The following is a 15,482-nucleotide window of genomic DNA, read 5'->3' on the forward strand; positions in this document are numbered from 1 at the left end:
TTGTGCCCTCCTTCAAAGCCCCCTCCACCCGCCCGAGTCATTGAAGGGCACCCCGCTTATGAGGTCTGCAGGATTGTGGACTCCCGTCGACGGGGTCGAGGTTGGCAGTACCTGGTTGACTGGGAGGGCTACGGTCCGGAGGAGCGCATGTGGGTGCCCTGTTCTTTTATTTTGGATGATAATCTTATTTCTGACTACCATGCTTCCCTTCCGTCCTGCTCTTCTAGGCCACCAGGTGGTGACCGTTGAGGGAGGAGTGGTGTCAGGAGGATGGATTTTGGGTTCTGTGTGGGTTTTGCCTTCCTCAGTGTCCTGCAGAGGGAGCCAGTTAGCCGCTGTTGAGGATGGACCTGCTATACATCTCGCACACCTGCGATTCATCCGGCTTCGTCAGTCAGAGGATAAGAGGAGATGTTGCCAGTCCCTCGACGCCCGAATTCTACTGTTGTTGCTCTTTGTGTGAAAGTTTTATTAGCTCTGTGACTCACCTCTACGTGTCCTTCTTTAAAGGTATCTTCTGAAGAAGCTCCTGGAATCTTTCCTTCAAATCCCTCTGGTCTCTACATCTGGATCTCATACCACAGCTGGCAACATCCAACTCCTCTTCTTCACACCTGAGAACCTGTCCGTCCTCCACCACCTGGCGGTTGTCCCTCTGGACAGTCTCAAGATCTCCCCGACGCCAAGACGCTTCCTCACATGGGCCAGCTCCCTGATCTCCCAGACTGAAGACCCACATTGATAATCATCTTTGTACAATAAACTTTATTATCTTTTATCACCTGCCTTCTGTGTGTGTTCTGCATGTGGGAAAAGAAACTACCCAAAACCATGACACCATGTACAGTAAATAACTACAGAGACAAAAATGTAGTAATGAATTCATAAGGAACACTCTTGTCAATGTTCTTCCTCTCTACCATGAGAAGAATGCATTTCTTTAAAAATTATATCTGTAAAAGAAATAAAAAACAAATCCTGTTCCTTTCCAAGCTCACAAAATATTAAAGAAATTCAACATTTCTTTAATAAAACATATGAAATTTCCCTGTAATGACTTTCTGCAAAAGAAATTCAATATAAATATCAGTTATTGCGTTTTTTGTGACAGATATTCAGACAACACACCTTTGTTCAATTGCAAAACTGGATCTACAAGAAATCTATTTGGCATTTAAGTTTTGATATAATATAATTTCAATCTGGAGAGACTCAGACGGAAAAAACAGCGATTAAAAAGGTTTATTGACATGCATGAATTTAAAGTTCTTTGGCGCTCGGGCCCCGGCTGAGGACATTGAGCTGTGAATTGCGATAGGCTCGGATGAGCATTCCCGATGTAGGTTAGGAATGTCATCCCCCGGGACCCGACACTGGTGGTAGAGGTCGGTGAAGGATGTGAGCCTGAAGAGTGGAGGTGGAGAAGGGGTGGAGGAGGGTTGAGCGCAGCTGGAAAGCGGAAGATGCCATGGATGGAAGTCCTTATCAACTGGGCCTTGGTCGGTGATTGGACATGACGTGGCTTGGTCCAGCGTTGATAGGTCGGCGGTGATGAGTGGGACGCGCCGATTGGATGATGCGGGTGCGGCTAAAGAGTCTTCCAGTTTGAATTTGCGCCTAGGCTTCATTTCAATCTGAAGAGACTCAGACGGAAAAAACAGCGATTAAAAAGGTTTATTGACATGCATGAATTTAAAGTTCTTTGGCGCTCGGGCCCCGGCTGAGGACATTGAGCTGTGAATTGCGATAGGCTCGGATGAGCATTCCCGATGTAGGTTAGGAATGTCATCCCCCAAAAAGGAGGCTGAGGCCGGGGAATTAGTATCAGGGTCAGAGAGTAATGCGGGGGAGCTACGCTAGCTCGGGGCTTACAGACTAGGACTTGAGGAGATCGTAGTAGGTGATGTTACTGTGATATGGGTGAATTTGGTCTTAGAACAGGTGAAGAGTCAAATTATGATCTTAAGGATTTAATCTTTTGGCTAAATTTTTATTCCCAAATGCCGCTTTCTAAAATTCGCCTCCATTTTTAAATCTTTTTAAAGCTGCAGTATGTAACTTTTTCAAAACCATGGATTTAATCTGAAAAGTTGAACAAGCTCCTAAAAGCCCCGCTCCCATGCTCTCTGCTGTGTCACACAGCCCTCTCTCCACAGCTCCTCCCGCACAGAGGAGGCTAGTGTCAGGACGCGCGGCCTAGTAAACACGGCTCCACTGTGGCGGATAAACAGCTGTAACATCGTTAGGTGTCAATAATATGCTGTACATTTAAAAAATAGTTCATATTTTAACGTTGCACTCATTTTATAAGTTATAAATAGCTAGTAAGCTAACATAAAAACAGCCATGGTGCGTAATTACTCAATGTTAGATGAGGTTTGCTAACTATCTAGGCAACATGTCAAGCCAGTGAATTAGCAAATTACATTTTTCGCTTTGCACGGGGTGACATTTCATCTGTATGTTATGAGACATGGAGTCTATGGGCTCCGATAAGGAATTTACACAAACAGTGATGGGCGGATAGAAGAGGACGTGTCCATGGAGAATCAGGCAGGGCAGGTGTAAGATGGGTCAGAGGTTGCGGAGTTGATTCAGCTCCTGACCATCTCAGCTGAGGACTTGGGATGTGGAGAATTTAAGATCAGAGGTTGCTGCTTTTGAACGTGCAAGTTTGCTCCGTTTCACTTTTTTCTCTTTGCACATTACAAATTACAGTGAGCAAAATATTTTAACACCCTACGACAGGGGTACTCAATACGTAGATCGCAATTAACTGGTCGATCGCGGAAGGTTTTCAGACGAACTCGGCAGTAGGTGACAAACTGAACGCCTCCAAGAGGCTGAAATCAGCGCGTCCTTCTCTGACGTGCTGGTTTCGCCACGGCAACGGGTGTGCTAAAACGACAAAGAGAGACGAAGAGTAAAAAGGTACGACTGGTTTTGAGTTGATCACCTGTTCGGGTTGTTTTACCTTTGCTGTGGTGCATTACAGCCGCTGTAGTTTCTGAATGTTCAATAAACGACAAACATTTGGACTAATTGCCTTGTTTGTTTGTGAGTATACGTCACAACAAACATCAAATGGGACAAATATATTTCATTAAGTAACAAACAAATGGCTTCTACCACGATAATTATATGAAATTAAATTAATTGTCTATTGCATAAAAATTTGTTTAGTGTTCTCTGGCATCTTGCTTTGAGCTCAGAGTCTGAGTGTTGGGAACCGGCGTTTTTGGTCCCAGTTTGTGGTTTTTCTTCTGTTCTCCCTGTTTATCGGCAGTTCCTCATTTCATCCACCTGAGGGCGCCAGAGGCAGCACTAAGGATGGGTGTGCCCATGATTCAACACACCTGTTGTTCATCTTCTAATCATCCTGAAGCTTAAGAGGAGTGGACTGCCTGCACTTCAGCGCCTGAGTGTTTGCCAGTGATGGTACCTCGAGCCTCTCTGAGTTGACTCTGTGATTTGGTTCTCTGAGAAATACCTAGAGTAAATTCTCCTTGTCCTTTTCCTCTCTCAGGTGTTTTCCTTGAGACACTGAGTACTCTCGTTGTGAAGACCCAGCTCTGGCCTTCTGGATTTCCACTCCTCGTGACGCCGTGGAAATTACCCACTGGTTGCCCGAGCCCAACAGTGATCTCCTCAACCAGATCACCAACAGTTATCGGAGGTTTCCCCAGCTGGCAGTCCGACCACTCCTTTTTCCTTCCTCCACGCTCAGAACTTACCTGTCCGCCCTCCACCACAACCAAGTGGACCAAGACCCAAACCGGCAGTTACTCTCTCCCAGGCTGAACCTACCATCTCACAAAGTAAGACCAGTCCAATTCTGTTTGCAACTCATTTTCCCATTACCACAAACTCATCTTCTCCCTCTGTTGTTCCTTAGTGAGTCGACGACTCCGTGAGCCTGATCCCGGATTTATTCTCTCTCAACAATCTTATCATTTTGTGCAAATAAAATCATTTAACTGATTACTATTCTCCTGTGCTTGTTCTGCATGTGGACTAAGAACTTAAAACCCATTATGACACTGAGAGGCTTTTTCTCTATCAAACATTTATTTGCGTCTCTTATTTAGTGGAAATGTTGATGAGATTTTCTCATTTTGGGGAAAATCTCATCAACATCAATATTTCCACTAAATAAGTGGAAATATAGTCCAATATTGTTGGACTGGAATTTATTTCAAAGTCATTTGTTAATGTTAGCTCATTTTCAACAGTGGACCTGTAAAGGTCCACTGTTGAAAATTTTCACCACGCCATCTACACCATACTTCTTCTTCCATTTAGTCAGGTACTTTAAGTCACCTGGCTCTATCTGATACATAAACTTTTCATCCCCTCCTTGCCTTGTGAAGAATACATTTTTCAGTGTTTTAGTCAAGTTCCTTAGACACCTAGGTGGGTTCTACGGAACGGGGATGTGGACAGTTAAGTTCTTATTGTGGTAATTCTCACTTTGACTCAACGGTTAATTGAGTGGAGAATTCTTGCTATGCATCCACAACAAGCCTGTCACTTACTTTCCCACTGCTTTTAGACTTCACCCTTTTAAACCTTTCCCTTCATGGCTTTTAATTCTTTCCCTTTTCCTTAAACGGGGGACACAAACCTCCAATACCATTCACTTAGTTGGTTGATCCCTGCTCTGTCCCGGTTTGGATCCCATCAATCCGCCGTTGGTAGAAGGAGATGACCTAAGACGCTGGCCCCATCCCCCGGGACCTTCAGGACAGGTCCTCAGACCCTGACTGCCAGTAGATTTCAGTGCGTCATACTCCCTCCGTCAACGGGCGGGTATGTTGGGATCCCGGACGAGCCCCCAAGATGTCAGGTCTATTTTAGTTCCCAACCTGCAGGGAATCAACCAGAGGCATAAATTGCTTTTCTGCATGAGAGGGAAGAGAAGCCAGACACGGAGAACCACAGCGAAACACTGTCTGGGATCAACTTCGCCTGCTCTCAGTCCTTAGCTGCCTCTTACCCAACAAAAAAGGGGTTGGGTTTCTTCATACAGTCTGACAGGTAGTTTAGTCAGAGTCTTCTACCACAGACTGTTCTGGGACATTCTGTGATTACACCCTTACAATGACACAAGGCTGACCCATTTAAATCAGTTTCAACATGCAGTTTGATAAAACAAGAAGAGTGTGTAAGCGTTTCTTTTCTCTAAGCAAACATCCAAGAAACAGTTAATAATGTACCATAGAAAGAAAAGGAGCCAAAGTTAAAAACATGAAAGAATAATATGAAAACATATCCTTTCAGATAAACTCATAATTTAAATGAACTTGGATAATAATTTTTCCAACAAGTATCAATGGAGAAAAGCAGACTGATGTAAACCTTTTAAAACAACGGAAACAATCCCAGTATTCTGATGATTGAAATTCAAAAGTGCTGTGCTACTATTGTTTCATCACTTTCAGCACCGATGTTAGCTTTATAAAATGAACGCTCTGTATGGTATCACCCATGGAGAGATTTCTTTGTTTAAATTGGTTCATTTTTCTAAGGGATACACAGTGAGTGTATCGTTATTTTAGTTACATAAGAGCGATATTCTGTTGTCCTTCCATGGAAGCGGGCAGCATCCAGACGGACAATAAAACATTTTATAATATTATAAGACGCAGTATCAGTGAACGGATCTATTTTCATATATAAGATGCATCAGATTATAAGGCGCATAAAGCGAAACAAAATACGGTAGTCGGATAGGTCAGACTTTATTCAAATCATTAACAATAACTGTCAATATTACACAAAAAATTACACTCACTTTTTCAATCATTCATCTTCTACAAATCCATCAAATTCCTCCTCTTCGGTGTCGGAATTTAACAGTTGGGCAATAGCGGCATCAAGCAAGCCTGGATCCCTCTCGTCATCATCCGATTCATGATCGGATGATGACGATTGCTGTTGCTTGGCTGTTCATTGATGACTGAAGCACCGTACGTATCAGGAAAAGTGGTTCGCCACCCCAAAACAAGTCTGTCTAGACAGCATAGAAAGCTGACTCCACGAGGTTTCTGACCAGCAGCAATTATGCTTCGACAATCAAGGGGAGTGGCTTCATCGTTTACCAAAGTCGTAATAAAACATACGGTACACTGGTCATACATAAGGTGCACCGGAATATAAGGTGCAGTGCCGATTTCTTTGCAAATATAGGGATTTTATGTGCGCCTTATAGTCTGAAAAATATGGTAATTAAAGTACCTCACAACAACCACTTAAAACACCTCCAGGTGTTTTATTTGCAATGAGCTAGTGGTGTCATACAGCTTCTTCGATGCTTTGTTAGCGTTAGCACCTGGTGAAATGTAAACAATGGTGACGAACACTGCAGTAAACTCCCGAGGCAGATAGCATGGCCAACATTTCACTGTCATAAGTTGTCTCAGAGCAGCAGCTTTTTACCAGTCCACAGTTCGAACACCAACCTTCATTGATGTGCATACAGAGTCCTCCTCCCCTTGTTTTTTGTTAGTTGCGGTCCTCTCGGAAAGCTAAGTCCGACATGTTGTTCTTATTCCAGGTTCCTGTTAGGCAAAAAACAACACAGTTCTGGATCTCTGTAGAAACCCTCAGCCTCAGATGTAAAAAATCCACTTTATCATCTAGTGAGCAGACATTAGTCAAAAAGAGAGTCAGAATCAGTGGCTTCATAGCCTTCACCTGGGCCAATGTGCCCCAACAATTCCCCGTCTTCTGTTTTCAAGCAGCATGAGGATAACAAATCAAATAGCGAAGGAATACCTGATTAGCAATTATTGTAGGAAGGGTTTAATTGCTATAATGCCAATAAAAATGTTTCTATTGACCATTGAGAATGGTCAATAGAAACATGACACGTTAGAGTAAAATTTATGCAAAGAAAATAATCATCTTTTTATTGATGCAGTGTTTTGATGATCTTTTGAGAGATGCTGGTCTCATATTTCCTATCTGAAACAAAAAAAATGTGGCCGAATGCAAATAATCGTATTTCTAAATCTGTCATTGCCATAAAATGATTTTGGGTTAACTGTATGTTGATCAGTTGGATGTCTAAATAAATGTTTAACTTTACATAACTTTCTTTTAGGAATTGAAGACGAAGATAGGTGGAGATTCAGATAGCTCCAAGATCGAAGTGGTTTCGGTTACGGAGGACGATTTCCCCACGGTAGAAACCCCCAACACTCTTATTATCAGTCCCCTTGGCAGCTTTATTGCAGATTTTCGACCAGAGAAAGATCCAGGCAACCCAGAAGAGCTTCATTCTCAAGCTGCACCCAGTCTAACCATGCCAGTCACAAAAGTTCAGCCTTTTGTTCATGGTGAGATATGTTGATGTTTTCAATATGAGCACACTTCCTGTTAACCATGGCAGTTTGGCAAATAACTCTACTTCCAGTGGCGCAACTTGTTTGTTGCACCATTACTATGCTTTGAGTGATGTCCACAAAACCATACTGTTCTGATGTAGGATAAGCATGAATCTCTTCCAAAAATGGTTGTAACACCCTTGTTTCTTTTCCAATTTCTGTAAAATTTGACTAAAATTAAATCTGAAAAAAATTGTACATGTGGGTGATATATCTTACTTATAGAGATATGCTCGAGATCCCGATTTAGTTTCTTGAGATCCTGAAAAACTTTTGTTTTGGGGTGAAAATGCATGTTTATACAGTTTCTGGAAATCCAGTAGTGGTGGTGGAGTGTAAACGAGAGGCATAAAGAATGATTTACGTTTCCTATTGTCTAGAGATGTCCTAGATGACGATATTAGGCTGAGAGACACGAAGCTGAAATTAGTTTCCGATCGCAGCTTCTGATTTGGGAAATGGCTAAAGGGCAATTCCACCTATTTTTTCACTACCTTCCGTATCTTTCAATTCTAGTTAAAAATACAACACCGAGACTCTTCAAACCTGACTAGATTATTCCGCTTTAATTGCAGAATATTTAAAACCAAGTGTGAGATTTGTGAACCCTTTATTTGATTTGTGAAATTTCAATAAAGGGTGATTTCAGCCTTTCATGTACCCTATTTTTCAGACTATCAGCCGCTACTTTTTTCCCACACTTTGAACCATGCGGCTTATAGCCTGGTATGGCTTTTCTGTGGATTTTTCTTCAACCACCAGGGGGCTTTCTAGCAGGAAGTGAAACATTGGAAATCAAAGAATAAAGTGCTGATTTTCATTTAGAATAAGCACATGCTAGCAGCAGGCACGACAGAGAAATGTTTTCAAACTCAGACTCCCTCATCATGGAAACCACAGGAAGAAGTTCATATGATGCAGCTTTTAAGTTGAAGGCAATTGATCTGGCAGTACAGGTCGATAGCCGCTGCACGTAAGCTCAGCGTGAACGAATCCATGGTTGGAGGGATGCGTTTTTAATAGATTTTTTAAGGAGCCAGACCTCTGCTACATCCTTGTTGAAAACCGAGAGTGCGGCTCATATGTATATTTCCAGTTTATATAATATGATATTTGGATCACACTACAACATCTATACACTTCGAAGATGGAAAAGATTCTTCTATCGTATTGGCTAAATAATTTAGGCAGAATGACAAGAAAAGTCATAATAGACATGTTTGTGTTAGTGTGGTGGCACTATGGTATGAATCTGAGACTCTGCCCCTCAAAGCAGGGTAACCAGAAGGGGTCAGCAACGCCATCTTGGGGATTGCACCCAAGGAAATGGATCGCCAGTAAGGCACTTGGGTTCGTGACCAAATGAGAACAAGACTTTATTCCACCAAAAAAAAGTTATATTTTATCGTTCCATGTTTTAAAAAGACAATTAAAATTTGAAGAACCACAATGGGAAGTGCACAGTACTGAGACCTACCAGCAGGGGGAGGGCAGTCCAAATGTGGGGAACTGGTTCCTAAAACAAATGAATAAATCCAAATAAATCACCCCAAGCACTTGTGAACAGACACTTGATCGTGAAGAAATCCCAACACCGGTCACTTGCAAATCACACAGGTCCAGTCCCCTAGACACCCTCCTCCCACCACCTTCAGCTCTCAGGCTGGATACAAAAGGGTGGGGTTAAACAAAGCAAAAAAGAAAGACACTATATTTTAGACATGAAGTGCTAAAATTAGGTTACCCCTAACCTCTGACATATCCAGTCATTAAAAATCAATGCTTGAATTAAGAAATCTAAAAAGCCAAGGCTGCTACCTGCAGCAAGGCCGAAGGCCACACAGAACAACCCAAAATAAATAAAAAAAAAAAAAAGCACAAAACTAAGAAACCAAACAAATAGTTGAAATAAACAAAGCAGAAAATAAAAGAAACAAAGCAGCAGGGTCTCCAGCGAGGTGCAGCAGCTTTATGTCTGAAATGAAGTTACAGATTAATAGGTGATTTTAGAAAATGGCAGAAGGTAGAGAAAGCCATTGTCACCTACAATGCCACCTACAAACTCTGCAGTGGCCAAAACTGCAGAGTTTTGACCACTGCAGAGATGGATGACTCCACCCTGACCAGTGAGCCCCTTCCGGCCCAACAGCAGGAGGATCCACTTGCCAGTACTTTCTATATATAAATAGTCATCATTTTTGTGCTATTGAACTGCATGGGTGCAATTAAAAAAATAAAAACATACCCGTTTTATGTTGCCAAGCTGAACTGGGGAGGGTAAATTACAGCCACACCCCAGTACCAAGCAGGAGACTTCAGGCAGCTTCTAAATTTAGACATTTTGAGTTGACCTACTAAAATTGCAGATCTTGTACAGGAGGAGAAACATTACTTACTGATGTTAGAGTTTTGACCACTGCAAGCTAATCAAGCGACCTTCCTACTGAAGTGCGACCAAATGCAGGCAGAAAGAAAGAAAACAGGTGAGAGAGTCTTCCTTTATGCTCCACACCCATTTATGAGGTAATTAGGTGCCAGGTGTCCTCAATCCTGGGGTAGGCTTCATCCTGCTACATTCGTATGAGGAGTCCTAGTTCAAACCATTAAATTTTTTTTATTTGTAAACATTTTTATTTCACAGCTTTTCTTTGATTTGAACATTTCTCGACTTCTGCTCATAGTCGCATGAGTAGCTTTTCTTTCTCACTACAAAAAAGACATTCAGTTATGAATCACCTGAATTGTGTTTTTGTATACCTAATTATTTTTGTATACAAAACTTTAATTCTCTTGGCTATACTCCATTTATTTCACTGCCTGAGATCTGGTAGGGATTTTGTGTTTTCCAGTGCATTTATGGATGCCTGCCTTACATTCAAAATGATTGACTGTCGACTTCTGATACTGGTGCACATACTAAGCTTCCTGTTTTATTGTCCCTGAATGCATGCTGCCATTTTCTACTGTCACTACCTGCTGGTCCAGGAGGGTTGAATGCCGCAAGTCCATGAGTTGCTGGGTAAACTTTTTAAACTAATTAGGATAATTAACTAGGTTTACTATACTGTCTGATAAATAGGATCAAATCTTGCTACACTGAATATAAAAAATGAGAGAAAACAAAGTTAAAAGTACAAAACAGCAAAATAATGCTAATTTCGGAGAAGGTGGAGTTCAGTTCTCGTTTGGTCCAAATGCAAAAAAGTGGTTTACTGAAGTCTCACAAATCACAAACTTGGTTTTAAATATTCTGCTGATAGAGCAGAATATTCCAGTCCATGTTTGAAGAGTCTTTGTGTTGTAGTTTTTTCAACTGGAGTAGACGAAAGATGCTTAAAATGAAGGTAGTGAAAAAATTGGTGGAATCGCCATTTAGCCATTTCCCGAATCGGAAGTTGCAATCAGAAATGAACTTCCACTTCCTATCTTTCTCTTTGCATGTGTATAATATCCTCATCTAGGACATCTCTAGACCAAAGAAAACATTGTAAATCACCCTCCATGTCTCTCATTTAGACTCCATCACTACCGGCATTGCATAAACTGCATAAACAGCCTTTTCACCCAACAAAGGAACATGCAATTTTTTGAGAAGTTTCTTGGGATTTTGAGAAAGTACATAGTGTCAATACTCCGCCTCCCCCAGTCTCACTTTCAACTTGTGCTTGAAGTGCACATTTTAAACTACACACCAGTTTTTAAATTGTGTTAATAGGCCAAGTAAAACCGGAGTTATGCTAAAATAAGTAAACCATATTTTTCCGAATGTCAGATAAATGTTAAAAACGTTTTTTTCTGGGAATGTCACAGGAAATGAGCTTCAAACGCAAAAACGAAACGCAACATTAGATTCCTTTGTTATTAGAAATCTCACATCTTCAACAAATAATTATGGGCTGTATTTTGTTGCAAAGAAACTAAGAAAAATTGCTCAAGTTACAGTGAAAGAGAAGCGGAAACGGAGTAGAGGCGTGAATGGAGTAGCGGGAAAGGCAGTGAGATCGCGAAATTGATGCAAAGTTTGGATATCGGGGCGATCGGTGGCATCCACTTCGGAATTTGTTTTTAGCTTAGTGGTTTCTCTTCTGTATACAAAGGATTATGTGAAGAATGAACGCGCAGCATGCAGCGGCGCTCTGTTTTGAGACGGAAGATGAAGAATGTTGGCGAGGGGTCAATGGCCGGAACCACCAAGTTCACAGGGGTGAAAATCAAAAGACACAGCATCTATTAAGCAGCTATTAGCAACATGTACTAATAAGCTAAAAGCACACAAAAAATCTGCACCCAAAATAGGTAAAGATACAGAAGCTATTAGAATAATTCAGCGCGGACCAACTGTGTCTTGACGTTATTATCCACTTTATTGAACATCCTTCCCAGACGTAACACGTCCAACCCCGTGATCCCCCACACACAATCCTATTGGTCTACTGTACTTTCTGTAACGTAACCTGCGTAACGCATTAACCCTTAATGCACTGTATTCAGACACACCACATCTCCCCCTTTCTTTTTTAAAAGTCCATCTAAACCTGTGGAAGAAAGCAGGGTTAAAACGAATCCTGTTAAACACATACTTCTGGTACTCTATTACTTTCTTAACTTCTTAAATAATATTTCCAAATACAACATTTTCAAACTTATTTTCTGTAGTACATATTTCCCCTGTAACTGGTACATTGTAAAACAACCTTTTCAGCACCTCATGAATATTAACAAAATCTCTCTTTCTTTTATTTATGTTTTTATAAGTTCAGTCTAGTGGGCTGTTTAATCACTCTCCCAGACCTGGTTCTGGGAGTAGAAACCCCCGGAGAGGGCACAGAAAACCCCAAAGCAGGTGGTGCATGATCCTGCTCTAGGACCGGCAGTGGCTCCTGTTGCTGCTGTCCACCCTCGTCTTGTGCTGGAGACTGGAGTGGTATAAGATGCAGGCGGTTTCGTCTTACCACCCCATGTGGCGCATCCACAAGGTATGATCTCGGCGAGGTGTGACTCTGGATCACTGTCCCTGATGTTTTTGTGTCAGTTATCCACACCTCCTGACCTGGTGACAGGCTACTGAGTGGCTTTGCACGATGACGCCTGTTGAAGTTTGCAGCATCTGACATCCTCTTCTCCCTTTCTTTCTGAAACAGCAAGCTGCGATCAGGTAACGCAGGTTGTAGCTCAGAGGGATGTGTCGGCACCGTGGTGCGGAGACATCGACCCATGAGCAACTGTGCCGGGCTGTATCCGTTCTGAAGAGGAGCAGCTCTGTATGCAAGAAGAGCCATGTACGGGTCGGTTGCCTTCTTCAGAAGACTTTTCATGGTCTGTACAGCTCGCTCAGCCTCACCATTGCTACGTGGGAATTTGGGGCTACTGGTAAGGTGTTTGAACCCATATGCTGTGGCGAAGGAAGTGAACGCCTGGCCGGAAAATTGAGGCCCATTGTCAGACATGAGACTCTCTGGGATACCGTGCCTGGCAAACATTGATTTTAGATGGTTAATCACATCCTCGCATTTTGTGTTTGTCAGCAGGGCAAGTTCGACATATCTGGAGAGGTAATCAACAACAAGGAGATAGGTTTTCCCCCCCAGCTCAAAGAGGTCAGCCCCCAGCTTTTGCCACGGGCGCTCAGGGCAGTCGGACGGCATGAGTGGCTCACTGTGATTGTGGCGCTCTTGCAGACACGTTCTACATCTGAGCACCATCTCCGTGATTTGTTGTCCGAGCCCAGGCCACCACACGGTCTGACGGGCCCGTGCTTTACACTTCACGACCCCTTGATGGCCCTCGGGCAGCCTGTCCAGCACGTCATTCCGCATTGCTGCTGGAATGACCAGACGCGTGTCCTTCAGCAACAGTCCATCTTGTACTGTGAGTGTGGCCTGCTCGGGCCAAAAGTGTTTTAGGAGCGGTTCCTGCTTTGCGTGCTCTGGCCATCCGTCTGCACATATTTTCATGACGCGAGAGCATACACTGTCAGCCTCCAGCTGTGCCTTGAGTGTGTCCATAAACGTGGGACTGACAGGTAAATTGTTGACAATGCAGTCCACGTAAATGTTCGTGCTCTCCATCAGTTCAGTGTCATTTGTTTCTGTACCGGTGACCGTGACAACGTGTCGGCAGTCCAGAGTGACTTCCCCGGAACATGCACAATGTCATAGGAGTAGCGCATGAGCCTCATTCGAAAACGCTGTATCCTTGGTGGCAACAGGTCGAGTGCTTGTACGCCCAGTAAGCAAAGGAGTGGTTTATGGTCAGTCTCTAGGCAGAAGTGCTTTCCTAACAGGAAGTCCCGGAAGCGCTCACATGCCCAAGTTAGACTCAGGGCCTCCTTTTCGACTTGCGCGTAGCGTTGCTCGGTGGGTGAAAGTGAGCGGGATGCATAAGCTACCGGCCTCCACTCACTGTCCCATTTCTGGAGGAGTACGCCCCCCAGTCCATACGATGCAGCGTCTGCCGATACTTTGGTGTCCCTGCTCGTGTCATACATGGCCAGGACTGGTGGAGAGGTTAGTGTCTCTTTCAGCGCCCTGAAAGCCGCCGCCTGGTCCACACCCCACAGCCAGCAGTTTTTCTTTGAGAGGAGGTCACGGAGAGCTTTGTCTTTCTCTGCTAGCTGGGGTATGAATTTTCCCACCTGGTTTACCATTCCTAGGAAGCTCCTCAACTCGCTCACGTTCATAGGCTCTTTCATGTCCCTGATAGCTTTTATCTTCTCCGGATCGGGCCTGATACCTGACATGGTGATGATGTGCCCGAGGAAGACCACCTCACTCCTGGAGAGCTCGCACTTGTCTGTGTTCAAAGTTACCCCTGCTTGCTCGAGCTTTTTCAGCAGGGCATGTAGACAAACGTTGTGCTGATCTTGGTCTTTTCCACACACCAGCAGGTCATCGATGTGGCAGACTACCCTGTCCAGTCCGTCTATGACCTCTGCCATAACACGCTGGAAGTGCTCGGGCGCAGAGTTGATCCCAAACGGAAGACGCTGGAAATGGTACCGTCCGAAAGGTGTTATAAATGTTGTGAGTTTCGCTGACTCCTCTGCTAAGGGAATCTGCCAGAAACCCATGTTCGCGTCTAGTTTACTGAAGACTCTGGCTCCAGCTAGCATCCCTAGACTCTGATCAACTGATGGCAGGACGTACTTCTCGCGGCACACATACTGGTTCAAGCCTGTGAAGTCCACACACAGGCGTAGTTGCTGGCTGTTCTTCTTTGGGATGACGGCGATGCCAGCGCACCAATCTGTAGGCTCTTCAACGCACCTGATGACCCCCATCTCTTCCATCCGCTGGAGCTCCTCCTTCACCTTTTCCATCAGAGGCAGAGGGATTCTCCGTGGTGTTTTTAAAGAGAATGGTATAGCATTTGGCTTGAGCTTGATATGGTAAGGTCGTTGAATGTCACCTAGGCCCTTGCAAAGTTTTGGGTAGGTTGTCTTTAAAGAGTCCATAGTGACACTGTCGACTCGAATAAGTATGCCCAAGGCAATAATGGCTGGTAACCCGAGCAAAGGTGTGCCCAGATTTTTGACCACATAAACCTTCTCCTCCGTCCACTTGGCTTTGTACGTCAGCTGCATTTTTGCATAGCCTACTACCTCCAGCTGTATCTTTCCTGGACCCAGCAAGGGTTTCTCTGGCTCATGGAGAACAGGCCTTTGTGCACCCGGGTACAAGTCTTTCAGGTCACTTTCAGAAATGGCAGTTACATCTGCGCCAGTGTCAAGTTTGAACTTCAGCAGTTTCCCTTTTATCTCCACATCCACCTCCCACTTATTGGTTTTGGATGTCACAGAACCCAGGAAGAAACTTTTCCTCTCTTCTTCCTCAATGCACGCTACTACAGCCTTGTTTCTACAGACACGCTGGTAGTGGCCTTTTTTTCCGCAGCCCCGGCATTTTGCGTCGTTGGCGGGGCATTCCGCTCTGGCGTGAGAAGGACCTCCACATTTGAAACACTGAGCGCTGTGCTGCACGTCTTTGTCTCTGCCTTGCGTGTGTTGGCGTGCACGTGCACCACTGTTTTTCAGGTTTGAATATTTCTGTCCCTTCTTTATCAGTCTGTCTATGGAGCTACCCTCCATCTGCATCA

At 43.8% G+C, this 15,482-nt stretch overlaps 1 protein-coding gene and 1 long non-coding RNA gene across 2 annotated transcripts in view; both read left to right on the forward strand.

The window, feature by feature from the left end:
• The first annotated feature begins 1,932 nt into the window (after window positions 1-1,932).
• On the forward strand, window positions 1,933-3,982 carry LOC114147711 (uncharacterized). Its single transcript, XR_003596109.1, has 2 exons — window positions 1,933-3,818; window positions 3,896-3,982. It is a non-coding gene; the product is annotated as an uncharacterized LOC114147711 (long non-coding RNA).
• Window positions 3,983-4,811: 829 nt separating this feature from the next.
• tmprss3a (transmembrane serine protease 3a) overlaps window positions 4,812-15,482 on the forward strand; it is an 85,683-nt gene continuing 75,012 nt past the window's right edge. The window contains exons 1-2 of the mRNA XM_028024279.1: window positions 4,812-4,841; window positions 7,106-7,340. Of these exons, the coding sequence (XP_027880080.1) occupies window positions 4,812-4,841; window positions 7,106-7,340 (265 nt within the window). The remainder of the gene's footprint in view (window positions 4,842-7,105; window positions 7,341-15,482) is intronic.

Source organism: Xiphophorus couchianus, chromosome 7, assembly GCF_001444195.1.
Source record: "Xiphophorus couchianus chromosome 7, X_couchianus-1.0, whole genome shotgun sequence".
Lineage (NCBI taxonomy): Eukaryota > Metazoa > Chordata > Actinopteri > Cyprinodontiformes > Poeciliidae > Xiphophorus > Xiphophorus couchianus.